Source organism: Lepeophtheirus salmonis, chromosome 1 (assembly GCF_016086655.4).
Source record: "Lepeophtheirus salmonis chromosome 1, UVic_Lsal_1.4, whole genome shotgun sequence".
Classification (NCBI taxonomy): domain Eukaryota; kingdom Metazoa; phylum Arthropoda; class Copepoda; order Siphonostomatoida; family Caligidae; genus Lepeophtheirus; species Lepeophtheirus salmonis.
Genome location: NC_052131.2, coordinates 40,681,528 through 40,709,046, shown reverse-complemented (window position 1 = coordinate 40,709,046; position 27,519 = coordinate 40,681,528). Strand labels below are relative to the sequence as shown.

The 27,519-nt window shown below is 32.8% G+C and overlaps 8 protein-coding genes across 9 annotated transcripts; 5 read left to right on the top strand and 3 right to left on the bottom strand.

Moving 5' to 3' along the window:
• The first annotated feature begins 1,204 nt into the window (after positions 1-1,204).
• stmA (Protein EFR3 homolog stmA) lies at positions 1,205-4,754 on the top strand. The gene is given in 3 exon segments (XM_040724326.2): positions 1,205-2,150; positions 2,210-3,393; positions 3,395-4,754. Coding segments are annotated over 3 exon segments (2,388 nt in total). The 5' UTR covers positions 1,205-1,847; the 3' UTR covers positions 4,296-4,754.
• A 2-nt stretch (positions 4,755-4,756) lies between these two features.
• LOC121128740 (beta-catenin-like protein 1) lies at positions 4,757-6,567 on the top strand. The gene has a single exon (XM_040724338.2). The coding sequence runs from the start codon at positions 4,757-4,759 to the stop codon at positions 6,476-6,478; it is 1,722 nt and encodes a 573-aa protein (XP_040580272.1). The 3' UTR covers positions 6,479-6,567.
• On the bottom strand, positions 6,504-7,913 carry LOC121128765 (uncharacterized). 2 transcript variants are annotated; one of them, XM_040724391.2, is made up of 2 exons: positions 7,372-7,913; positions 6,504-7,293 (listed from the first exon to the last, which is right to left on the bottom strand). In XM_040724391.2, the coding sequence occupies exons 1-2, from the start codon at positions 7,698-7,700 to the stop codon at positions 6,786-6,788; spliced, it is 837 nt and encodes a 278-aa protein (XP_040580325.1). In that variant the 5' UTR covers positions 7,701-7,913; the 3' UTR covers positions 6,504-6,785. The 2 variants fall into 2 exon arrangements, with proteins under 2 accessions (XP_040580325.1, XP_040580317.1); XM_040724383.2 differs by having other exon boundaries at positions 6,504-7,296; positions 7,372-7,799.
• A 75-nt stretch (positions 7,914-7,988) lies between these two features.
• LOC121128749 (probable cytosolic iron-sulfur protein assembly protein Ciao1) lies at positions 7,989-9,791 on the bottom strand. Its single transcript, XM_040724351.2, has 2 exons — positions 8,360-9,791; positions 7,989-8,299 (listed from the first exon to the last, which is right to left on the bottom strand). Exons 1-2 carry the CDS (start codon positions 9,151-9,153, stop codon positions 8,050-8,052), a joined length of 1,044 nt encoding a protein of 347 aa, XP_040580285.1. The 5' UTR covers positions 9,154-9,791; the 3' UTR covers positions 7,989-8,049.
• Positions 9,157-10,867, bottom strand: LOC121128761 (adenosine deaminase-like protein). The gene is made up of 2 exons (XM_040724372.2): positions 9,936-10,867; positions 9,157-9,791 (listed from the first exon to the last, which is right to left on the bottom strand). Exons 1-2 carry the CDS (start codon positions 10,312-10,314, stop codon positions 9,211-9,213), a joined length of 960 nt encoding a protein of 319 aa, XP_040580306.1. The 5' UTR covers positions 10,315-10,867; the 3' UTR covers positions 9,157-9,210.
• Positions 10,868-10,955: 88 nt separating this feature from the next.
• Positions 10,956-12,450, top strand: LOC121128714 (uncharacterized). The gene is made up of 2 exons (XM_040724306.2): positions 10,956-11,424; positions 11,493-12,450. Exons 1-2 carry the CDS (start codon positions 11,104-11,106, stop codon positions 12,339-12,341), a joined length of 1,170 nt encoding a protein of 389 aa, XP_040580240.1. The 5' UTR covers positions 10,956-11,103; the 3' UTR covers positions 12,342-12,450.
• Position 12,451: 1 nt separating this feature from the next.
• LOC121128704 (spliceosome-associated protein CWC27 homolog) lies at positions 12,452-13,981 on the top strand. The gene is given in 3 exon segments (XM_040724296.2): positions 12,452-12,607; positions 12,609-13,031; positions 13,033-13,981. Coding segments are annotated over 3 exon segments (1,404 nt in total). The 3' UTR covers positions 13,858-13,981.
• A 117-nt stretch (positions 13,982-14,098) lies between these two features.
• Positions 14,099-16,326, top strand: LOC121128722 (beta-1,3-galactosyltransferase 5-like). Its single transcript, XM_040724317.2, is given in 4 exon segments — positions 14,099-14,743; positions 15,044-15,212; positions 15,283-15,443; positions 15,445-16,326. Coding segments are annotated over 4 exon segments (1,089 nt in total). The 5' UTR covers positions 14,099-14,236; the 3' UTR covers positions 15,697-16,326.
• The last annotated feature ends 11,193 nt before the right edge of the window (positions 16,327-27,519 follow it).

Below are 27,519 nucleotides of genomic sequence, written 5' to 3'. Positions count from 1 at the left end.
ATTACATTCAATTGAGCCGGGATTTAGTAAAGTCGCATGTACTTACGCACGGAGTTGAATGGATTTGGAATTAGAATAAGCTTTTATTCAAATAATATGAAATATTCCCCGTATTAATTTGTCCATAAATTAAAGTAATTAATTTATTGGGATAAACAAGATTATTATATTTGGTGCCGAAATAGAACCAACTGGAAACATCAGTCAAACTGTATCGATTTCCAATATCCCCATTCCTGTGCTCAAAAGGATAAAAATAATGTGACTAGGTACATCTAATTCCTATGAAGTAAAATTATGACTGATGAGTGTGTCGGGTTCAGGAAAGTCACATGTATTTACTCACAAACTCAGTTTGTAACACAGAAAATATGTATATTCATCTATAATTTCGAGTCGCAAATTTTAAAATAGCTGTAGATTTGGAGCATGGATATCTAAATATTATAAATCTAAACTCAAGAATCTGTTATAATCATACTCTAGCAAATAAATTTAAATTCTCAGTCCTTAGGATAATAAATCAACATCAATTTTTTTGATTAAAACTACACACATCTAAGAACCAATTATTCTTAATTTTATAGTTAATATTTTGTGGTCTTGGTTCTGAATCCAAACATTTGAATTATGCAACTCCAAATCCATTTGAATCATTGTGCAAATACACTCGGCTATACCGACCTTATGAATTAATCACATTAGTATTAAAATATCAATGGAAGAATAATATTTCATATTAAATAATTATTTAATAAAACCTATTACATAATGATCTTGTACAAACATGAACAAGATGATAAATTTAATAATTTTTTGAATGTTTACGTTAGAAAACCCTTTAACATAGTTTGATTTCGAGTGGATAACCTAAATCAATCCATAATTTTTTTCAAAAACAATTTTAAGGATTTAAAATATTACCCCAGAATGAAAGAGTTTCTTTATATAACACGTGATGTCAATATAAAATTACAACTATGACAAATATTATTGTTCTATAATAGCGCAAAGTTCATATGACTATGAGTTCACCAAGTGGAATTTATCATGAAAAATGATGTTTTTCGCTACAACAGGTTGCGTGATTGTAGCTTGTGTTCCTCCAGATAGTATTAGAACTCATAATAAGTATATTATTAATTTAGGGTTGTGTAAATAAGTGACCCCCAAAGGTTGAATAACTTCATGATACGTCATGGCTATTTCATAGGAATACAATTTCTTGTTGATCCCTCGTCGTTTATCTAATATATATATTGGCTATTTTATTATTTATATGAAGAGATTTTGGCTATTTATTCATAGAAATAATATAATAACTTATCATAACTACTTTTTTAATCATATATTACTAAGTAATATTTTACTTATTTTAAAAATGTTGAAGAAATAATATGACAGTGATAGTCTGTGAGTATATAAGATATAAATAGCGGTGGTATGATTGACTTATTTGGCTAACTACTAGATGATTTCGGGCCTTTTTTGGGTTTCTTTTCGAAGATAAGGTTGCGTGATATAATAAAGATAACGACTTATCAGGTGCTCGAGACGTCCATGATATTATAGGGCGGGGGTACACAACAGTTGACACGATGATAATCAACATCAATGTTGTGAATTGTGATGGGACTAGAGGCCCCCTCTAGTGGAGAAAGAGAGAATCTTGATGGAATGAACATAGCTGCTACTTGGAAGTAGAAAGAGAAACACTAAATACTTCTTTCTTTCTTTTTATGTGTGTTATTAAGTAATTTGTTAAGTTAATTAACAAGTTTGTTTGGTTGAGGCTCTTGACTTGTGTTACGCGGATAGGTAGGTATGAGTGCGTGAGTTGTGGAAGGATGTCTGGGTTCTGTGGTTGTTGTTCTCCCTTGAAGCCCCGATTCAAGCGTCTGGTGGACGACATCTTTCCTCCCGTGGCAGAGGATGGGCTTGTGAAATCCAAAATGGAGACGTTGACGTACTATGCGGCTACGAGCCCCGAGAAGTTGGACCGTATCGGCGAGTACCTGGCCTATCGCATTGGGCGAGATATCTCCCGGCAGCGCCAGGGGTTTGTACTGATCGGAATGGAGGCCATGGATGCACTGCTCAAGTCTTGCCATGCACAATCCCTGAATTTATACGTTGAGAGCTTCTTGAAGGTCTGATTTCTGCTGCATTGTGATGTGCGGATCTCTCACGATTCTTGTTTTTCTTTCAGACGGTCCAAAGACTGTTGGAGTCTCCAGAGCCTGAGCTGGAAATCCTTGCATCGGAAAGCTTCCTCAAGTTTTCTCAGATAGAAGAGGACACCCCTTCCTATCATCGCACCTATGACTTTTTTGTGGATCGCTTCTCTCAAATGTGTCACGCCGAAAACGTTGAGTTCCAAGAGCGTCTTAGAACTTCGGGACTCTTGGGCTTAAATGGAGTCATTCGTAAAACTGTTAATGAAGATTTAGCTGAAAATATATGGGATCCTAAGCACATGGATAAAATCATTCCCTCTCTCCTCTATAATATTCACACAAATAAAGAGGAGGATTCCTCTTCGGCTGCACTATTAGAGTCGCAAACCCCTTCCAAAATGGCAGATCAATTATTGAGAGAACTGGTCAAAGCAACTTCCTTCTCTACCATTAAATCTGTTCTTCTCCCTGTTTTAGTGCATGTGGATAACCATCGACTCTGGGAAGAGCACAATCAAACTCGTGCTGTTCAGGTATTTGAGGCGATAATGTACTCCATTCAGCCAGACTTATCTTATATTGTGATTGATCGATTGATGGGCCATCTAGATACAACAAGTGCTGCCAAAAAGAAAAGCCAAATAGCATCTGTCCTTGCTAAAATAATTGGCATTGGTGTTGGTGACTCCACTGTGGGCCCAAGTGTATTAGAAATCATCAATGCTCTTTTAAAACATCTCAAGAAACAGACCAACGGGAATACTGGAGGAGGAGGTGCATTCTATGTCCAGCAATACCATCATGCTTTACTCACGGCTTTAGGAGAGTATGTTTCCCGTCTTCCAGATTTCCAAATGGTAGAAATCATGACCTTCATTCTTTCAAAAGTACCATCACATGAAGCAAATGCATCTGATCAGCAATTGCTACAAATTATGTTGAAGGCCCTCTACTGTGTGGCTGAAAAATATACTTCCAAGTATTTCACTACTACTTTTAGTCCCCAATTTTTATCACCCTTGCTGCGAATTTTATCTTCTCCTGATCAAGAAGTCCGTCTTATGGTTCTTCAAATTTTGCAAACTCTCGTTGATAGACATGATAACTTAGAGAAATTGTCTAAGCCATCTTTAAGACCAGCCAATCTTGGTTTAAACGGTCTTTCACATAAATTCAATCGTGCAGATCAAATGTTCACCCAAAAAAACACTATTCCACGTTTACAATACATTTAAAAAAGTTCTTGAAGAAAGTAATTCAAATGAAGTTTTGGAGTATATGTATACCACAGTTGCTCTTCTTGTAATGGAAACATCCAATTCTGATGATGGAACTGTTTATCTTTTGGATCTTATTGTTTGCATTCAAAACATTGCTTCGATAAATTTGGCCCTTAGCTCGGAAAATCGATTTGCTCTTCATGCACTTGCTATATCACTCCTTGCTTTACTTGCAAGTACAGTGAATATTGCAGAACTAGATGCCTATGTAGATAGATTAATTGACGCAAGAGAGCGTCGAGCAATTCACATGCTCCCTCCTTTTACTGAAGATTACCATCCCGGCCTCGATCCCAACACTCCTGACGAATCCCTTCTCATTAAGGAAGAAACAATTAAAGAAGCATTAACAAATGCGGGAAAGAATCTTCAAAAGATGGATTCACTTCCAAGGCGTCAGAATTCGCCTCATAACTATCTTTGGCATGAAAATACGATAGGTGATGCACAGAGCCGTCGAGTTTCAACAGTATCTTTAATATCATCAGGATTAGACGTGGATTCAACATCATCCAGTCCTGGAATTGAGAAAAAACCATTCAATGAGGAAGTGTCAGTGGCTGCGTTCAGAAAGGTCTTAGAAGGTCCTACAAGTAAAGAGAAGGAAGAAGAAGAAAAAATTCAAAAGGAGTTGAAAGAAAGATTTTTAAATGATTCATTTGATAATATTCTCGAATTCGCCACGGAAGACTCTCCGCCATTACATGATGCTTTGCAAAACATACTTAATCGGGTTTCCTTGTTTTCTGAAGCAAAGAAGTCAGATCATGACATTTATTCCATCATGAAAGATCCTGCACCATACGAGAAAATTTTTCCAGAACTTTTTATGTATTAGAGCCTGTTCTTCATTGTAGAGATTTTTTTTCTATAATATGCTTCCTAATTGGAAGTCTACATATGTCAAAAGAAAGATGCATTCCTGAATGATAACATTTCCTTCATACATATTATTTAGCCTCAATTATAATTTTTAGTCAAGAGTTTTGTTTCGAGTGTTTCTTTTTTCAAAACTCTGAATAATTAAACCACATACTTACTGTTATTTTAGCCTCCCTAAGAAAATAATTTTATTATCATAAGTATTCATTATAATTATATGCGAATCAAGATAAACATCTCTATACTCGATTGACATTATATAGAGATACCCTTATTTTTATTCAAATATATATTGATTTATTTAAATAAATACCATTGTTCATAAGTTTAAAAAAAGAAATTCTTAACTATCTTCTTCCATACATTTTATCTGTTAAATACAGTTTTTAGTTTAATTTGTATTTATTTTTATAGATCATGGATGTGAATGAATTGCTGAATTTTAAGCCTAAAATGGCTCCTAAACGACCATTGAACACTGTGGAAGATGAGTATGAAGATAATCCTGATGAAACATACGAAATGAGGGCTGCAAAGAAACTAAAAGCAAAAAGTGCAGCAAAGAAAAGATTGGAGGAAGAAAGATTGGCAGTACTTGAGGCTGAAGTTGAACAGCAATCCCGCAAAAATCCCTCAGTTGAAAATGATGACGATGATGATGAAGTAATGGAGGATGAGGATAGAGGTCTTGATGATGAATTGAATGAGTCTAAACTCAAAAAAATTGTACTAACATTCGAGAAAAAAACACTGAAGAATCAAGAGCTTAGGATAAAATATCCCGATTCTCCAGAAAAATTTATGGACTCAGAAGTTAATCTTCACGATTCCGTTCAGGATCTGAGAATTATTGCAACAGCTCCTTATCTTTATCCAGCCTTGGTGAATCTTCAAATCATTCCTTCATTGTTAGGCCTCTTAAGTCATGAAAATTCTGATATTTCCATTGCAGTTATAGATTTAATCCAGGAATTAACGGATATTGATACCCTACATGAATCCCAAGATGGTGCGGATGCTCTAATTCAAACGCTCTCAAACAATCAAATTGCTCCCCTCTTAGTACAAAACCTTGAGCGTCTCTCCACCTTATCTGATGATGATAACGATGGAATTCACAATACACTAGCAATTATTGAAAATCTTATTGAATTTAGGCCACAAATGTGTAGAGAGGCGGTAGATGCAGGCATTTTAGTTTGGCTCACAAAACGACTGAAAGTAAGAATAGAATTTGATGCAAATAAACTGTACGCATCAGAAATTTTATCTATTTTACTACAACATGAAGAAAAGAATCGTGCTACGTTTGGTGAAATGAATGGAGCCATTGATTCGATGCTTCAACAACTCGCCTTCTACAAGAGACATGAACCTAATTCTGTAGAAGAAAATGAAATGTTAGAGAATGTCTTCGACTGTCTGTGTTCACTACTACTTCATGCTCCTAATAGGGATAGGTTTTTGAAGGGAGAAGGACTACAACTTATGAATCTCATGCTTCGTGAGAAGAAATCCTCCCGGAACGGTGCACTCAAGGTTCTCACACATGCTTTAAGTGGCCATCAAGGCAAGGACTGTTGCAATAAATTAGTCGACGTTTTAGGTCTTCGAACTATATTTCCTCTTTTTATGAAAACTCCCAAAAAGTCTAAGCGTAAAGGTGTGACAGCGGATGAACACGAAGAGCGCACAGTGTCAATTGTATCATCATTACTACGGAATATAAGGACGGGGACTCAGAGACAGAGACTTCTTGCAAAATTTACTGAAAATGACTTCGAAAAAGTGGATCGTCTCCTCGAAATGCATTTCAAGTATCTTGAGAAAGTAGATGCGACGGAAAGGCTTCTTTTGCGTCAAAAAGAGGATCTTGACGAAGATGAAACTTATTTACGACGACTGGAGGGAGGATTATTTACTCTTCAGCTTGTGGACTATATTATCATGGAAATATGTTGCAACTCAGGAGCTTCCACCTCAAACATTAAGGCCAGAGTTCACCAAATATTGAATCAGAGAAACGCTAATGTAAAAACAATTAGAAATATCGTCAGAGAATATGCTGGAAATCTTGGTCAAGAACAAGAAGGAGAATCAGACAAACAACATCTCCTTCAATTAGTTGATAAATTCTAAATATTGATACACTAGAAACGATTAATTTAATCATAAAGGTTTCTTTATTTATAACAATCTCAAATACAAAGTCATAATTATAATGATAACATGAACATAAAATTAATATTTAAAAAAAATCATAGTTCAAACTAGCGATTCATCCATAGTGTCGCTAAATTAATTAATAATATTTACTTAAAACAACTATTCTCTGGGGAAATAGACTAATCATACAGATTTGCATAGGAGTAAAATCTATAAGATAAATAAATACAATTCATAGAATAAGATAAAAAAAATATACATGTAATTTTCATAAAATAACTTATCGGGTTTTGGCCTCTGAAAGTCCATTGTGGAGTGTCAACTTTACTAAAGTAGGATTATCCTTTGCAATCAAATTTAATGGACAATTGCTCTCAATGTGAGCATCATCCCCTGTACTCTTACATACTTCACATACGTATTCTCTTAGAACGGGGCATATAACTCGACCCGTAAGGGGATTCCTCAGACAATGACTTTGGTACTGATCTATTCTACATCCATTATTTTTACAAAATTCGCAGTGCTTCCTAAAAGAAGCGTGAGTATTATATAAGGTAGTATTAATGGACTTTGCTGATATTTGAAAGGATGCTTGAAATACGGGCAAAACTATTTCTGGAGTAGAAAATTTTTTGAGAGTTGCTGGTGTCATCCTGATGGGAGGACGGGGTAAATTGTTTGCAGTTATGTCAGGAATTGGCTTATCATTGTTGTTTGAAAATGGTGGTCTCGTCTTTCTGACAATTGGAACAACAAATCTTGGAGTCGATTCGAGAGAGGGCATTCTACTGAAATAAAAATATTAAATAACTCTTTATTTAGAGGGAGTTTGATATAACAAATCATTATGTGAATGACTATACCTTGGGACTTTAGAAACTGCAGCAGCATAAGAGGAAGGCATAAACACGGGGGCATCCCCTCTCAAATTAGAACCTTTTGTAACTGAAGAGTAGGGTCTCATTATAGGTCCAGCCCAGGGATTTCTTCCTCCTCTATTAAAGAGTCTTCCATTATCTGAACTGGAGCTACTACTATTATCTGACCAGCAACCCGACGAACTTTTAGTCATTGATTCTAACATTCTCAGGGATTCCTTAAGATGAGGATCTAGGGCCCTTAGATCCTTTTGTAAGTTATCCAAGTTAGGTTCAGAAAAAATCTTATTCACCAATTCCATATCATTCGTCATTTTAACAATATTTAACTTAAAAAATAAAAGCGACTCAAATTAAAATTTATCGTAGAGTAAAAGTCCAACCCTCAAACAACAACTGAGGATCAAATGTATACCAATTTTTCCCTAGTATAGTGTACTCATACAAAGGGATAACTTGTCTTAACACGTAAATCCGAAACGACATCTCCTTTACAATTAAAAGTCCATCAAAATATTTACTTATCCAGGTAGGCTTGAATTAAAAAGATATGTACATACGCATAGACACTAATTAAAATTTGAATAAAATCAGGGGCAGACTTCTTGTATAAAGAATTTATATTTTAATATAAAATGTAGAACATGTATGAATATTCTAGTATTACGAAAAACACCAAATCTTAATGATGCTATCATCTGAAGCTGTTGCTAGGAGTTCCGGATGAGCTGGATTCCACGATATAGCGTTTACATCTTGATTATGAGCCTCCCGATTGCAATGAATGAGCTCAAAATTGGGAGATTCATTACTATTTTCAGATGTAGATTCTTTATATATACGTACTCCATTATCGGCACATGCTGTGGCAATTAAATCTGTTAACTTATTCCATGACACATCATAAATCCCCCTATAAAAAATATAAAAAAATGTATGATATAAATGAAATTCTTCGAGTACAGATATACACCTCTGATGATCACCATCAATGGTACAAACACATTTCCATGTAGGTTCGTCATTATCAAACCCAATCTTCAAATCATTACCAGAGTCAAATTTATTCCAAATTTTAAGTGTTTTATCCTCTGATACGGACGCCAAACGAGAACCATCACTATTAAAGTCAACACTCCAAACTGTCGATGTATGTGAAGTAAGAGTAGCATTCACGATCCAGTCAAAGCCATCCTCTTTGTAGATTTTAATTTTATCGTCATATGAACAGGATACTAACACATCTAAATTTGGATGCCAAACAACACGCTTAATATCCTGAGAATGAGCCTGTAGTACCTCATTGCAGGAAAAAGCATCGCTTTCATCCTCATCGAAGTCGATACCCCAGATCAAAGTTGTCTTATCTCTAGAACAAGAAGCTAAGAAAGATCCAGAAGGAGACCAAGCCGAGCATTTTACTTCGCTTTCATGTCCTTCTAATGTTGTTAAGGACTCAAAGTCTACTTTATCTTTTCGACTCCAAATGACAGTAGTCCCATCAAATGAAGAGGAGGCAAGGTAATTCCCACATGGAGACCACGCCACATGTCTTATTGACCTATCATGACCATCAGTTAAAACGGATCTCAGAGCCCAGGGCCCTTTAGTAGATGCATGATCCTCAGGACCCCAAATATGAATAGTTTTGTCCTCACCACAGGACGCAAGCAGTGTTCCTTTGGGGCTCCATGCACAGTGCCAAATTCGAAATTTATGTCCTTCTAAGGTAGATATGCACGTTAGTTTTGCTTCATCATACGACATCTCTTCTATCAAAAAAATAAATAAAAATGTGAAAGAAAAAAAAGTTTAGGTCTGTTTTTAGAAATATTTTTCATTTTTATTTTCCCAATCAGAAAATAATTGCTTCAATTGGTTTTTTACCAAGTCATCACTAAAGATATAATCAATAGATTTTTGAGCTATGCAAAAAATGTCCTTATTGGTAATCTGAGGGATCACACTTCTTTTCATGTGACTATATTCAGTAGAGAGTATTGTATCAAAGAAACCACTGTCATCCGTACAAATACTAAACGGTATATTATTTTCATATAGAGACTTTAACACATGATCTTCATAGGATTGAAAACCACCGGTTTTAATATTTGAAGTTAGACACACCTCCCAAGGAATATCCTTTGCGTCAGACGGAGATACATTTATTCCATGACCTATTCTGTCTGGCTTAAAGTTGATGATGTCTTTTATTTCTGAACTATTGGGTTCTTCACCACAATGAATGGTCACTTTAAAATCCCTGGTTTGTTTCTTCGCCTTGATGAGGGATAATAAGGACTTAATATCTCCTTTAGTTGGATCTCCACCCACGTCAAGCCCCACAATGATTTGAGGGAACTCAAGAGATGTTTTCAGGAAAAGCTCTATATTTTCATGAGCCTCTATAAATGTAAAATAATATTGCGTCACTATTGAAAGTGCCGTCCTCTTTGACTCCTTGATTACTGATTATTAGAATTTCTAAAAAAATGTCAACGAGGAATGCGTTTGCAATAGGCGCTAATAGCTCATGTCTCATTAATGACCCTTCAGGCCTTTGGATCTATCAATGCTGATCAAAAATTTGACCATCATTGGGGAAAAATCTTGAGCCTCCTTTTGAATGATCTGCACAAGTAGACGTATGTAATCCTCTTTGGAGTAGTCTAAGCCAACTCGGGGCGAGGAGCGTAGCTCTAAATACACGACTCCGTCATCTCGAAAGTCGGAAAATACCTTTTGGATCGCTTTTTCAAGAGGACCTCTGGAGGAGAGAACAGAATGGACCTTTGGGAAATAGTCATAGGTGTAGTCCACCTCAGCTTTGACGGCATCAGAGATGAGATCGTTTAAAAACCCTATGGGCACAGATCCACTCAAATGGGCATGGAGTTCTATTTTGGGCATGGATCTCAGGAAATCCATGACTCAGTTCTTGATCCACGAGTAATTTGGATTAGGACTATAAGTAATCAAACGCAGCTTATCTCTGTCACTTTCTTAGAGACCAGTACATGAGCTGAGAATTTCGTACAGTTATTTGTTTATTACTATTTTTTATGAGTAAACATGTGAGACCAGAGACATCTACTTTATGGACTTGTGCTTCAGTCCAGATTTGAAAAGAAATTAATTATGCTAAGCTGTGTTTCTCATTAACCATGGATTACTTAACATCTGCATAGACACAGGCCACGCAACCACATTATTATAACTTTATTGATATTAAGTAATCCAGATCATGTAGTATAAACCAAGGACTACTAGAAGAAATTATTGACTTATTGAATCCCTCCTTTATATGAGGACTCTGAAGAAGAATCCCATCCTCATTTCAATCGACTAAGCTTTCCAGTCTTGGTACGCAATCTTCTACAGCATTTAAGGATAAGAACAACAATATACGAGTTTCCAAGGTCCAAAAAACATTAACAATTTCATCAGTTAAATTAAAATATATCTTTTCTTTATATAACCTTTTTTCTGTCTCTAGTTCTTTTTTTCTGGTAGTCCTTGTAAAAATACAATTCTTGCTCTTATTATGATTACAAATATGACGTCATATATTTTGTTATTTTATTAATTAAATAGCTTTGGAGTTTGAGTTTTTTTATGTTATTTCAGATTTATTTGAAATTGATTATTTACTAAATTTGAGTTTGAGTCTCATATATTGGGTTGGGCATCAAATTTAGTGAAGTTAATGGAAAGACAATGCAGCCTTTCCCCCGATTTTCAATTCTAATGAGATACTTTCATGCCTCCGAGGCAGTTTCAGGGAGTAAAAAGGACTATAAAGCTCTAAAAAAGCTTAACCGCCGCCGATTGGAGAGCCACTACGAACGTATAGATTCATCCAACCCTTTCAAAACCAACATTGGAGTCGCCAATTCCTTAAAGTTTATGGAATTGAATGAGAAGGATCCTGGTTTTGAGACAGGAAGACTACTCCAGGGTCCAGAGGAGGAAGAGATTGAACGTTTGGGAGATGAAGTGAGTGAAAAGCGACAAAGATCTGTGGACAAGCATTACAAGGTATATTTAAACTTTAAACCCTTGATCCACTCTCACTGACTAATCCCCTACAACAATTATTTTTTCAGCAATTATTGGGTAAAAATGAGATAAAACACATTATGGAAATGAAAAAGTTATTCCCAAAGCCAAAGGATCCCAATTTACTTACATGGATTGAAAAAGAAACCATTCGATATTTGAATAAAATGGATCCCAATACTTGGACACCTAAAGCACTCTCTGAGAGCTTCACCTCCGCAGATGAAATCGTCATCAAAAAAGTTCTCAAGTCCGGAGGTTTTATTCACCCAGACCGAGTAGATGAGCATGACAAGGAAGTATTTCTGAATTGGAAACTCTTGAAAAAAGATCAGTTACCCATTCGGAGTGAATTGAAAGCACAAATACTTTCCAACAATGGCTCCTTCCAACAGCCAAACGCCAAACTTTTACCTACAGATGTGACAAGCCAAGTGATTGCAAATAACATTGAAAGATTTGCTCCTCTACCCAGGAAGATAAAAAAAGGACCTTTTGGCTCAATTATATCCGAATATAAACATAAAACCAGGACTTTAGAACGAGAGAAAAAAGAAGATGAAGGAGATGTTCATATTTTACCAAATTTGTTTAAAAACGATCAATTAATATTTGACGAAGCTAATATAAACGAGCCTAGTCCATATAGAGAAACGGCACTATTAGATACTTCCATTAATTTATCGAAAGAACCTCACATGACGGCTAATGAGTTTAAAGAGGTATATTTCAAATCAAAGGCAAACAAGGAAAACATTGAACTCGTTCTTAAATCTGAAATAAATCCTATTAAAAGAAAATACTTTCAATGGATTCAAGAAGAAACTGTCAAGTCTAGCCATGAATCAGAAGCTGTAAAGCTAGATGCAGATGAAATAATCAAGGAAATAAAATGAATTTAGTCCTTTCTTTTGTAGTTTCCTCTAATTAAAATACATTCTTTTGAAGTTTTGTTTTCTTTAAAGTGATATTAAGTTCATTTTAAATCTTTTATATTATTTCAGATATGAGTAATATATACGTACAAGAGCCCCCAACTCAAGGAAAAGTCCTACTTGAAACATCTGTTGGGGACATTGAAATAGAACTATGGGCTAAAGAGTGTCCGAAAGCATCTAGAAACTTTATACAACTCTGTCTCGAAAATTATTATAACAAAACAAAATTTTTTTAGGGTAATCAGAGACTTTATTGTTCAAGGCGGAGATCCGACCAATACTGGAAATGGTGGTGAATCTGTGTTTGAAGGAGGAGCATTCAAGGATGAATTTCATAGTAGGCTGCGATTTGTTCGAAGGGGTCTCGTTGCAATGGCCAATTCAGACAAAAAGGATACGAATGGAAGTCAGTTTTTTTTTACTATGGGTCAAACCCCTGAGTTACAAAATAAGCATACCATTTTTGGTAAGATCGCTGGTGATACCATTTATAATGCTATGAAGCTGCAAGAAGGAGAGGTCGAAGATGAAACTCCAGTTCGACCCCACAAAATATACAAGACTCGAGTAATTCATAATCCATTCCCTGATGTTGCTCCCCGCAAAAACTTTTCGTCAAGGGATGACAAAAAGAAGGAAAAAAAAAGCTCCAGAAAGTAAAATGAAGGCAGCTAAAGACTTTAAACTCCTCTCATTTGGAGATGAAGCTGAGGAAGAAGAAGATGATCTTGAAGAAACCTTGAAAAAAGAAGTAAGCAAACCCTCTGGAAAGTCATCTCATGACTTACTTGAGGATCCAAAACTATTAAAATCTTCCATTAAATTGGAAAATGAAGATGCAGAGTCACCAGAAAGGAAGTTAGAGGAAACAAATGAGGATACTTTAATAAGCATACGTGATAAATTAAAAAGGAAATCCATTAAAAAAGTTATTGAAATTAAAAGTTCTTCCTCTGAGGGAGAGAGTGAGGACGAGGAAGTGAAAGAGAAACGAAGGAGGAAGGAGGAGATTCAAAAGGAGATCAAGGAACTTAAAAAGTCAATGAGAACTGACAAAGGGCCTTTAAAAGACAACCTCGACGGTGATTCAAATTTAGATGAAGATCAGGAAACAGAAGAAGAGAAGAAAAATGAAATACTCAAGGACTTTCATCTTCAACAAAAGAAATTCAAAGAAATCCAATCTAATTTACCTAAAAAGAAAACTGTGGATCGAGAAAAACTGACTATGCAGCTCTTGGAACAATTTAAGACAAAACTAGCCCAAGCAACAGAGGAGGAAGAGCCTGAGCTGAAGAATGAAGATGACGACTCAGGCTGGATGTCGCACAAATTAATGTTCAAAAGTGACAATCCTGTTCTAGCTAAGGATGCTTCTACCAAGAACGATGATTGGTTCGACATCTATGATCCAAGAAATCCTATAAATAAAAGAAGAAGGGGGGACGGATCCACTTCAAAAAGAAGAAAATAACTTTTTTTTAATATGTTTTTAAATAATGGCACCTTTTTGAATTCAAGGTCACGATCAACTTTCATTTTGATTTGTTCTCATTGAATACTTAAAGGAATATTGCACTAAAAGAGTTTTATGATTATTGATCTTTCATTTATTTTGCCATTTTATGATATGAAATATTATTACATATGTTTGTATATCATATGTACATTATGACATTAACAATACAAATCAGGTTTTGTTACATTTAGTACAAGTTAAAGGCATTCCCTGCGCGCGTGTATGTATAAGAAAAGCTTCTGTCAAAGAATTTACATAATATACGAAACCATTTGTACCTTCTTCCTTCAACGTGTACTCTTACTTTTTATGTAGTCCAACATTGAGGAGTGTCATGTTTCATATCTTTGAAACAACTCTCCGATGCTTTAATCGAGGAAGCTATAGGAAGAGGCGCCTCATATTCACTAACAAATACATTGCTGGCCGAGGACGAAAATCCTACTGTTTCTTCACAGTTTTAGTGGGATGTATCTTTTGGATCCTTTTTATCAATAAAAAGTACCTTATGAAGAATTTTTTAGAGGATGATTGGTGGTCGGGTTCACCGATATGGGACGAAGATAAAAAACCACATCTAAATCCACACGTTTTTCAATTTCTCCTGGATTCACCAACAATTTGCTCCAAGAATGAGAATGTAGATTTATTAGTCATGGTTTCTTCTGCTTATCATCACTTGGATCGACGTGATGCAATTCGTAATTCATGGGGATCGAAGAAGTGGAGAGAACCACGAAATATTAAGGTTGTGTTTTTATTAGGACATGTCACAAATAAACAATCCGATATATATGTAGAAAACAACAAAAACAATGATATCATTCAGGAGGATTTTAAGGTTGGTATAAAGTATATGAAATGTACATATATTATAATCTGAGAATTTTAAGAGAATCATAGTAGTGTATACAATTTACAGTTATATATACTCGTATTATGTAGGTAAATAGGTTAAAATGTCTTATTCTTGAATAAAATACATATCAAACATAACATGCTTCTTAGAGCAGATCAACGAATGATAAGTGAAGCTTTGAAAATAATTAAATCGTACCTCAGCTATGTTAAAGAGTTGATTCGTCGTTTCCCCCCCTCTATTAAAACCGTTTTTCTTACATTATTATAATTAATTTGATAGGATACTTACTACAATTTGACTCTAAAGACAGTCATGGGCCTCAAATGGACATCGATTTATTGTCCCCAAGCAAAATTTGTACTAAAAACGGATGATGATATGTTTATTAGCATTCCAACTCTTCATACAGCCTTACAGAAGGATCTTCATTTTGATAAACACATTGTTGGTAAGTGAAATTCAACAATATTTGAAGAAGTTCAATGTTTATTTTTTTTCGATTGAAAAATATTATTTAGGTTGTATAAAAAATAATCCAGAAACAGCTCCTCAACCAATTCCCTCTTCTTCCAAATTTCAATCTTTACCACATGCACATCCTCTATTTGTGGCTGGTGCAGGATACATGTTACCTGGTCAAGGATTAATTCGTGATTTGTACTACGCATCCCTTAGAACAAGGTTTTTTTGCAATTGAAGATGTTTTCACCACAGCTCATGTTGCATCCCGCATTGGGCTTCATCCTCCAGTGCATGACTCTAGATTTTCATGCGGAGAGATGAGTCCGATCAACTATGAAAAATTAGACTTTGTACAGAATTGTAAAAGACTTAAATACAAATTTACAGAGCACAAAGTCAAGCCAGAGGATATGAATAGTCTTTACAGTATTTTAAATAGTAATGATTGTATGGATATGGAAGTTCGATGATTTATTTGAACCATTGCATTGTCCCGTTAATGTTCTTTTTTTGTCAGATGGGATACAGAAATTTAACGTAGATTATTTTTTGTATTTCAATTTGCTTTTATTTAAAATGAAGCGAAATACAAATATTTTTCATTTGGTAGATTATATTCAAATCAAGATTCAAATTATAAGAATCAATGCTTTAAAAAATATGTATGCACAATTTGGTATCTACAGCCATTCTCTAAAATGTTTTATGTATATAAAATGTTTATACCATGAATACTCTGTTTAATACTTTTTTTTTTTTTGATGTACGTATATTAAAAAACGACAGTGTATTACGTCGACATGGTATTATTTATTATATCCATACAATTTCAGTATAGATCATCGTTTGAATTGTTTTACCAACCTTAATGATGAGGAACTCCATTTAATACTCTAAAACCTTGAAAATTATTCCGAATGTCCGTTTAATTAAAATGATTTTTAGTCTCTTTATTCTTAATAGTTTATTTGTTCGTTTTATTTTGAAGTAAAGTGATCAAATAATATGTAATGTACCAACAACGTGAATTTTATATATACCCTGAAGATATTTTGATGTTTGTCAGTACTTAATAAATAACTTATTATTTTCTATTTTTATCCAAGTGTGACCTGTAGGCCATAGATACCTATAGATTGCTTAAGGGCGCTGTCGTCGAAGCATTTCATGTCAGCTATTGTCGGGGGCAGATAATCAATCAAATTTATTATTATAAGGAAAGAGTACATTAAGTGATCATGCAATACTTTATACTTTTAAATTAGAGGGATTACTATACAGATAGATAATGTTTTTTGATTATTACCATTCTCGTTGTTATATTCTCTATGGTGTGAACTTAGACCTAATACCTTGTAAGCATTTAGTACCTTCGCATTTTTCCTCATTAGAGAGGAGGTTGCGATATTATAATTAATTCACTGTTTCCGTGGTTTCAATTATTTGAAAATAATTAATTATATATTATCAGCTTAGATATTTATCATTTTTACTCATCATAATTCCAAATCCTATCCCTTTCTACGAGCTCAATACACGAAATTTATTATAATTAAAAAATAAGGTTGTGTCCGGTTCAGGTTCTATCGGTCCCAGTTTCGGTTGTTTGATTTCAACAGTTTCGGTTCTTTTTTATACAGGCCCAGTTTTGTAACAATCACTTAAAACAAGAGACGTCACTTGAAAATTCAGACCCAGGAAATTATATTAGATACAAAACGGCTGCAGCTACCTTATACGCAGAGTTTGTAGTGCTCCAAGTTCCATTGCACAAAAAAAAAACAAAAAAAACTTTGAAAATTGACTTATTGATTACAACTTTAAGTATCCTCAAAATTAGGACTGAGCTGAATACATCTTGTCCATTTTTAAGAAAAGTTGAAGTTGGGGAATTCTTAAAAAAGATGTCAAATCAATAGTATTAATTTGGTCTTCATTATTTCCTTTATTTTCTTATTTATACCTATATTATATACTAAGTATAAGGTAGATGGAAAAATATTGACTAAAGGTTAATTGAGCACTAAAAAATTCAAACAATATTTTACAGAAATACATAATATTTTATATTTTGCATAACAGAAGGTCAAATACAAGTTACAAAATCCCCAATAAAATTATATCAAGAATGGAAAGAACAAAAGAACTAACTCTTCACTCGATAAAACATACATAATTTTTATAGTATCCAATTCCATTGACCATTGGTTACGGGAGTTGGATTTCAAGGGCTGCACCCTCGAACAATGATGTAAAAATAATGATAGATTAAGTGTTGAGTGTTTATATAATAAGGAATAGTATTCATAATTCATTAATATAAATTATAATAATACTAGCTATTATTGCCTCAATTCAGATGGAATGGGCAAAACTTCTCAAATCTATGGTGCGTGCAGCTTGAGAAGCATTTTAATCAAGTCCAAGGGAGGTAGTCTTTATAGGAGGTAGTTATATTCAATCATTTATAAAATATGGAATAAAATTTAATAAATTTTCTAAAATATTTACTTATAGTGCTTTTCTCTACGATCAATCTATCACTCAATATATAAAATTTAAAAAAGTTTAAAACTTATGCCCCCCCCCCCTTGTATGTATAAATTAATCTAAATATTAAATATATATTTATTAAAACTAAAATTAAATTTCATTTTGATCATAAATGTTTTTATGAAGTATAATTAGAGTTTTATTTCAATGCTCTTAAATTTTTTTGCTGAGTTATAATTGTATATTCTTGTTAATTTTCGGCTTCTTTTTTTTTTAACATGCCCAAAATGCTCACGATGAGAATCACTGTATCTTTATCATCTAAGATCCAATTATAATTATCTGTATATATATAATAGAGTTTTTGTGTGTGTCCTTTATGGGTGCCCACACCGTTAGGCATAGGAGGCTGAAACTATGTATGGGCGACTATTTTAAACCTGGTCAGGCTAAGACGGGCGTACCGATTTTTGTGGGGTCACGAAAAGAGGGCTTATTCTATACCCATACCTCAATTATTTTTTTTTAGCTCAGGGAGACTAGATATGGGGTTGAGTTATAAATCAAAAAGTGATTGGCGTCTCAAAAATAAATATACGAATAAGTACGTTTCCTAAACTTATTCAATATCAAAAAGTTATGGGCAAAAAAAGAAATCGGTGAAAATTGTAGTTTCCTTTTTTTAGGTGCAAAAAAAAAAAAGAAAGAAGGATTTTCAATGAATATTGGATTCGTAGATAAAATAAACTTTGTAGAAATTTGTCAGAAAATTCGTTTTGATTATAAATTTGGCACATAAAAATGGATGTATAACTAAAATATCCGTGATTATCTGAATAATTTTTCTTTTTTTTCATCAAACGTCAGTTTTCAATTTTTAAGAAGAAATACCACAAAAGACATAACATTTTTTATCTAAACATTACATTAAATTATTATTATTTGCTGGAACATTTTATTACACTATTTTTGGAATATTTGCAAAAATGAACCAGTTATCGAGGGGTATTTTTTGACATTATTCTGAATAACTTGATTTTTTTGCAAATACGAAAAAAATTTGGTAGATGTGTGTTTCTCTTTAAAATGACAAAAAACTATTAACTACTCTTTTGTTGCAAAATTAGTATAAAATAGTATTTGCAAATTTTGGTTTCACAATTTTTTTGACAAAAACAAAAGATGGACATGCTATCTAGACAATTTTTTTCATGCATATATGTTGGTATGTTATTTGAAGTTCATAATACATTTTTTCTAAATTGATAATAATACATCTCATATAGTATACAGATTATAATGCTCGCCCCCACATAAGGATCTAAAATTGAAGAATAAATAACATTGACCATTGTCAATGTTATTTCCCGCTCCCTCCTTGTCCCCAGCAACACCGAGTGTACGCGGTTATGCTAGTAATAATAAATTTAGAAGTAGATTTTAGAAAGACTGTACTCATTTAGATAAGTTACATACAATTATATACATATATATTTAAATAAACATTCTAGTTTAAAATTGATTATCTTAAACAAAGTCGAAGAAATTGCAGCAATTCAAAGGATTTTACGGAAGGAACACCATCTTTTTCATCGTTCTCGACCATTGACGTGGTGAGGTAAAATTGCAATAGGAAGTTTTATTTTAAAAACCATGTAGAACTCAGAAAATTGGAATGGTTGGCTTTATCAAATAATATTGTTACGATGAACGATTTAGGCAACAACTCAATGCTCAACTGTGTTAAAAATTTTTACCCACCCATGGAACCACAGAATTTCATATTAGGTCCATTCCATGGCATTTGAGAATGTCATTCCCATCTAATTTTAAGGAATATGTTAGATACATATACAACAAGTTTTTAAAGTTTTAAACATACCGATATCATGGAAAAAGAGAATTACATATGAGCTCAATTGCGAAAATTAATGATGGAAAAAGTTTTACTTCGCAATCTCAATTCTCCACAGGATGTCTATTTTTTAACGCTCCTTGCAAAGATTGTGGAAAATTATTTAATACAGTAATACATGCTCTTTGTATGATGCATGAATTTATTTCTCTTAACATTTTGGGACTACGAGATAAGTTTGTAACTCCTCTGCTATTATTCTGGGTCACATCAAATGCCGCCAAAGCTCCAACAAAGACACGTGCCTTGGAGTTTGCTCTCTCGAGCTGTAAAAGTAGAATAGCTGGGATGTTAATTGAAGGGTACCAGTCAGAAAGGAAGAACTGAGAGCTATTTTTTATTGAGACCGCTGCAAGGTACTCAACATTCACCATCAAAATTGCTGATTTGGATGGTCTACCGTGGAAATAAGCGAGAGATCTTATTCGCTACTACCCTTCAAGTTCGAATAACAACTGGAAGTGTCTAAATCGCCTTATACGCATCCAAAGATAGTTTAAAAAGTTCTACGCCTCAAAAGTTGTCTTTTTTTATTGCCATTGAAACTATGGCTGCTTTAAAAAAAATTATTATTATTGCTATTTTAATATGAATTTTTAGGATTCTTTTAATGTTTGCTTTATACCTATGGACATACATAATCAATTTTCTAGAGAAAATGCATGTAATAATGTAAATTATCTGTTCACCAGGTTTATAGTAGTCATTTTTTTAAGTTTAGGGATTTAATTATAAACCATATTGTTTATTTATATAGTTTTTGAGCATGTAACTTCCCTAGACCGATAAAGGAAAAAAAATCGACGGTAAGTAAATAAACAAGACAAAGCTAGAAAGTAATCAAAAAAATTTATAACAAAGAAGGAGCAGTGGTTTTATAGTATTGCCTCCTCCGTTAAAATTGCAATGGCGTATCAGTCTTTATGAAGCTATGCTGGGGACATAATACACTGCCACCAATCATTGTCAGATAAAACTTAAATTCTTGCGCTGTTTTATAAACAATCATAAGAAATTTAAAAGCTACAGAATAATTATAGTCGTTTTTTTATCCTTTTATTTTAAGATTGTTTTTCAGTTAAACATTTGTTATATAAAAATGAGCATAAAAATCAGTATATACAAAGCGCCATCTACAATAACTAGAGTAAACGATAAAATTATAACGACAGAGAACAGTGGGACAACATTTCTGTCGCAAAGTTCAAATTACTCTTTTTTACTCTTTTGCTATCGAGTAAATATTAGAAATATTGGCATCATTGAAATCAAGAGGTAAAACTACATCAAATGAAGTAGATGATCCTCTCCAAATCTAAAAAATGGAAGACTTGTCACATGTTAAGCTGTAAACAACTCACTACTATTACTGAAAGTAGGCCAAAAGTTGGTAAGAATTAGATAACTACTAACTGATTTTGGGCCTTTCTCTTTGGAAAAAAGATTGAGAGAGAATTATGGATTGAGAGAGAATTATGTACAATCATACAATACAGATCATATCTTGATACATAAATACAATATTTGCTAATATATGCTAAATATCAATATTTTAAACCTTAATTAATATGGAAATTAATTTTATACTAGATATAACTTATATTGTTTTTAAAAAATGCGAATTTTCTTTTTTTACTTATATTTATTTTAATTTGTGTTTTGCTTCTATTATACTCTTACAAACCACATTTGGTTCAAAGAACAGTATTAAATATAAAATTAAATCCCAAAACCAGATAAAATGCGTCATGTTCAACCTATGCAATTTCTTTTTTTCTATTATTCTTGATTTATAGCTAGTTATGTTAATCATGTGTATTTTTTAGCGGCCTATTTTCTTTTGGAATTTGTAGTCTGAAAAATAAATTTTCTTTCCCTCAGCTGGTGTCGTTATTATTTAACTCCAAAGTAGTGAACTTTCTCTTCTCCTATATTCAAAACCTGATTGAACATTTGTGTGTGCTCATTATGGACGTAGAGTAGCCCTGAGAATTCTCTTGGGGAGTTATAATTGTAAGTCCTTTTTCTACTCAGAGTAGAATTGAGGTCAACATTGGATTAATTCGTCCAAATGTCCTTGTTTATATCCTTTTCTCCTTCCTCTCTTGTCACAGCTGATTGTAGCTGATCTAATCAAAAGTCATTGATATTATTATTTCTCTCCTCCGAAACATTCTTCTAATTGTCAGGGTACCATATTGATTTTTGCTTTCTTTTTTAACATGCCCATTCTCCACTGAATTTTCATCATTTATGATTACTCTCTATAAGTGGAAAATTATAAAGTATCAGCAAGTATCAGTATCTGTTGTTTCTCAATGTTAATTTCTTATTCTTATCGTTTACACCTTATTAACATTATTGTGTCTCGTAACCTTTCCTCCACAAAGAAACAAAATAAACAAAATTGCCCAAAATCAGTTGGTATTTAGCCAACTCTTATCAAATATGAAATGATTTTTACATATCTAATTGTATCAAATTGTTCACGGCTTAACAATAGCAATTTCAAATTCAACCAATCTACATTCAGAACGCTGATTAGAGGAAAAAAAGAAAAAACATCGAGAGTTGACAAATAAAATAAAGTGTAAATTTTATGTTATCTAAATGTCGATTAAAGAAAATATCGATGCAAAAATAAATGTCAAATTACAGGAAGTCTCGAGCTATTTTCCACCAATTTAACATAATATTAATAGTAAGATATTTAATTATACATTTTATGATGTCTCTTTGCCATATTTAATCGTTTTAAAAAACCGTTCAAAATCATTGAAGTATTATTATAATTATACAAGGTAGGACCTATCGGTATGTGAAAATAAAAGAAACCGAAAATAAATGTGGTAATTCTCGAAAATTTGAATAATTTTTGGGAAGAAAGCAGCAACTTAGCTGCTATGACGTTTTATTAAATCAAGCAGCCGTGAGATGAATGAACCAAACTCAAATCCTACTCAGTATATAGGAAGGACATATTAATAGGCATTCATGACTCAGATGTCAATCCCCAATTCTACTCTGAGTCATCAAAGACAAATTATCAGTGTTACTATTTGCCTTTTCTGCACTAGTTATTACTTTCTCATTAGATGTTCTCTCTTTGGAAAAATTAAAGAACAATTATAATTGCTTTGAAAAATAATAACTACATTTTAGAAATTCAAAAATTATGGCACGCGTTCTAGATCATACGTTATACATTATTATCATCTTAAAATGGACTCGATATACTTTCTTTTGTAGTTTCTAGTAATTATTATGAGGCTGCATAATATTCAAGACCAAATTAATTGATTTTGAATATTGGGGTTCAAATTAATTATAAAAGTAGCATTTCAAGTAATCTACTATTTTCAATTTCTTTCCCTTACAATTAAAGCATATTTCTCAATCTAAAAAAATAACAATATCTGGTATCACTTTAACATGCAGACAATCTCTTTGCTTCGAGCATCTATATAAATTGTCTATAAACACCTTCCTATAGCTCTTTGGAGAATAATGCAATCATAAATTGGTTCGCTGATTTTATTTTAAAGCACTGTTTCATTCATAAATCCCTCATGTTCGGAGCGATTGCCTGAGAGAATGTCAACATCAATTTCAAAAGATTGCAGCTCTATTTAAGCTTATAATTCTTAATCCTCTTAAAACTATCATAATTCTGCCTGAAATCATAGGTTTTATTTCTAAAACTAGTCAACCTTGGTTGAGTTTTTGATTCTTTTACTGAAAAAAACGACAACAAAATAATCATGTGCAGGAATCACTGACTGCACTTCTTGGTCACATTCAGACACTTATTCTGTGTTAAAACATGTCGATGATCATGTTACGTGTATAGGGCAATCTAAAATATTGGTTGGGCTTATTCGGATGTTCATTTCCACAAAATCGTATAAAAATCGTTTAAGGTGTATAAAATCTCTTGGAAAGCCTTGTCTAGTTTGCAATCTGAACAGGTTTTTTTCATTTTCCAATACCCCTATCATTACTTAGTGGATTTAAGTTATTCTAAACTGTGAACGGGGAAAAATATACTTAGAGCTCCCTAGAGGTGCATAAAATATTTCCCATAAGGCGGGAGCGACTTTTTATTATTGCATCCGGAACATTATTTTTATTTTCCAAAGCTGTAATCATTATTCTTTAGGAGAGAACAATAAAGTAATCACTAGTACGTGAAAGACGAAGTTGATTTGTTGAGGAGTTATATGTGTGTCCTTGTTGGACTCGGATCAGAAGTGAAGTTCTACATGGGGGTAATTTCAGCCGTATTGATATAGGGGAATTTATGCTTTTATTTTTACCCCCCCCCCCAACATGGAAACTTTTACTACGCCCCTGAATTGCATAAGAAAAGTGTAGAAATTCCCTAGAGTTCTTTTTTCCGCAATTGTATCCTTATATTGTTTGGACTTCATTTGAAATGATATCAAGGAAACGTTTAATTTGTGATTTGTTATTACTAAATATAATATATAATATTAAAATACGTTCTTTCGGTATAGATTAAAGTGGTAATTAGTAAAGATATACGTTAAATCTACATATCTATTATTAAGTAATTATGTGCAGATTATGTTGTCCTATATATATATCTTTGCTTCCTCATTCACTCAACTCTTAGAGCCATAAGAATATATAAGATTCCTCTTTGTGCATCAGGGGAAAATATTATGGTGCACATAATTTGTTTACAAATTGAACTTGTCATTTTATGTCTTAAGACAGGAAAATTACTTGAGCATAAACTTTTCGAAACAGGTTGTCTATGATACAGCAATTGACTATTATCTAATAATAGCAATAGTACCCAAAATTCCTGGAGTTATTGGATGTCGACGAACATACAAACATTGCTTTAATAATATAGAAGAAATCGTCAGTGTTTTCACCGTTGTTTATGATCACACTCACACGTAGTTACTCAATGCTTAAATGTTCTCTCATAAAGAGTAAAAGGATAGGAATAAAAGTTGAGAATGTTTTTTAATATGAGGGGATGAACTAGGTAGTAATTTAGTCTAGAGAACTTTAGTTACATACTACATGTAGCTAATCAATACTTAGATGTTCTCTCCTCAAGAATGAAAAAATAATAATTATAGTTTGAGAAAAAAAATAATATGACGTGATGAATCAGGGAGTACTTTAGTCTCTAGCTCGCTATCTGACTAAGATTTAGTCATATTTTTATTTTGTATAATGTACTTCCTTTTTTTTAATATGAATTTTAGATGCAAAAGAGTCTTCAATTCATATTTTATAGTGTTGCATAAAATATGAAAATGATCTACTCTCCTGCAAGCTTCATTAATATGAATATATTGTGATTATATAAATCAAATATGAATGAAGGAGTACACACCTACATAGATACAGACAGACAATTTAACTTTGCTTTATCGATATAGAGTACAAAATATAGTCGGGCAAAAAATAATTAGCCTCATGAGAATTTTAATTTTTTGGATAGTATCCCACCCATTGGGACTTAAATAAATTTTGAATATTGTGCAAACCAGAATTTCATTTGTTGGCTATGAAATAAATTAATAACACAGATTTGTAGATACATATTACTTCTTTTTATTCTTTAGATTAAAATTCATTATTCATTGTGATCACGTTCCCAACAATTCCAATTTTTGTTAAGACACAAGTAAATATCCCAGTCTTTATTTAGTCCCAAAAAGGTCTTCAATAAAACTTTCCTGGATCCTTACGAGCATATTTATAAACTGTTGATAACATCTATCATTATTACAAGTTGTTTTATCATATATCTCAGCTAGTGCTGATATATTCATATAATCATATTTTTTCTTCATCCAATATTAAGTGATTCATTCTAGACCGATTTATCAGAACGTGAAACGAAATTTCATCGTTCTTAGAACTGTTTATAGTTTTAAGGACACACATCCGTAATTACGAGGATTTGATTGTGTGAGGGGGGTGCTACACCTTTCTGACAGGCTTGTTGTCAAATTTGTTGAAAATAAAAGTTGTCGTCAACTATATCTTCTTCTTGTTAAGAATTTTCATTATTTCTAAAGTTAAAAAAAAAAAAGTTGTTAAATTTTGTTTTTTGTCACTCTTTGACAATTTTGACAGAATGTGTTTATAAGTGGCAAATTTGACAAAAAAAAAAATTAAAGATTTGTCCAAAGATCCCCTCCCCCCACCCCTAAGAATAAAGTTAAAATTTGTAGCCTTCTTACATATATAAAAAAGAGTCACTGTCAAACTTCGTAACAGTCCCGTAGCAAGATCTAAGCCAACAGAGGGGCTAGTATTTTTCTTTCTGTGGACTAGCTTGAGATGACATTTTTATTTACCTATCCTCGAAATTTTTAATTACTTTTTTTATTTATAAAAATATTTACTTATATTTTTTAGAAAATACAGTTTATTTAACACTTGTGTTAAATTTTGTTAAGCACAATAATTTATAGTGTAGAATTCTGTAGTTTTAATTAGAATAAATTTGAAATTAACTTTATATTTAGTTTAGGAAACATGGCCTCTGTGCCTATCTATTTTCCACTTTAAACAAAGGTAACTCGAGTTAAAAGTATGATACATACATTTTAAAAATGGTTTTAGAATTTTTTAACATTCAGCTTTAAAATATAATAAACATAATATGGATATAATTTATCCCTATCTTCAACACCGAGGGCTTAAAACAGCTTTGAACCTTAAAAATAGCCAAAAATAACAAAAAAATTGGCCTTTTTCTGAAGGCTATGAGAGAAAAAATAAGGCCATATTTGGAATCAAGGGATCAAACTCTATTAAATAGAGCATATACTGTTTTTTTACCATTTTTGCTCTTGGACAGTGTTATTATTGATGTAATAAATTGCATCTTAGTTGAAGGAGATACCATTTTGGGGGCTCAAAGGTGGACTTTCCCTTATACGAGTAATAGTTAATTTTTATCTACACTATGTAAATAAGGTTGAATAACAATGTAATAACTATATTCAATACATTTTTGGGAAAGATTTATAATAAAACTAGGAATTAGAGGGAAAGATTTTTGATAGACCATAAGCTTTAAGTCCTTTGATTTGTTGGTTACATTTTGACATCCAGTAGTTGACTATTTTCCTTAATATTAACGCAAAAGGTCATAAAACTTTGTTATTTATGCCTCTCCCAAAATGGTCGACATCAACAATAATGACGTCATACTAAATACCATCATTCAGAGAGTTGTATTATATTGCCACAAGGCGGCGACACTCTCTTTCGCTTTGTTTACAAACTAAGATAAGTAAATAACGCTCATGCACCGTTAACACGTTCATTTTCAGTTTTTTTTGTCGAACATATTTTTGACTACTATAAGCATGATTTTTGACACTCCTAGTTTAGAAATAAGATGGTTTTTGGACCCAGGCCCGGATATCAAAAGTAGGTACACTCTATTTAACTTGAGTAGTGCTTGGAGCCACATCTACATAAATAGTTGCATCGCATTATGATTCCACACGATGTTACCTCATGCACAAAGACGAAAATATAACCCGTCAGTTTTCGATGTTTCTTCTTCTTCTTTTTCTCTAATCAGTGTTCTTAACATTGATTGGTTGGATACAAATTATTTGTTATTAAGCTGTGAACAATTATCAACTATTATTGAATAATAAGTTCATAGTTTGAAGAATTGGTGCTAACTACCAACCTAGTTTGACCCCTTTTCTTTTCGAAGACGAGGTTGTAAGATAAATAAAAGGAACAATGTGCCCAATGTTATTCTAAAAAATAACTTTAATGATAACTAATAATTATGTTCTAATAGTAATAAAATTGGATGATTCATAGTTTTGGCATCTGCAAAAGTGTAAGTTTAATCCTGATTCTA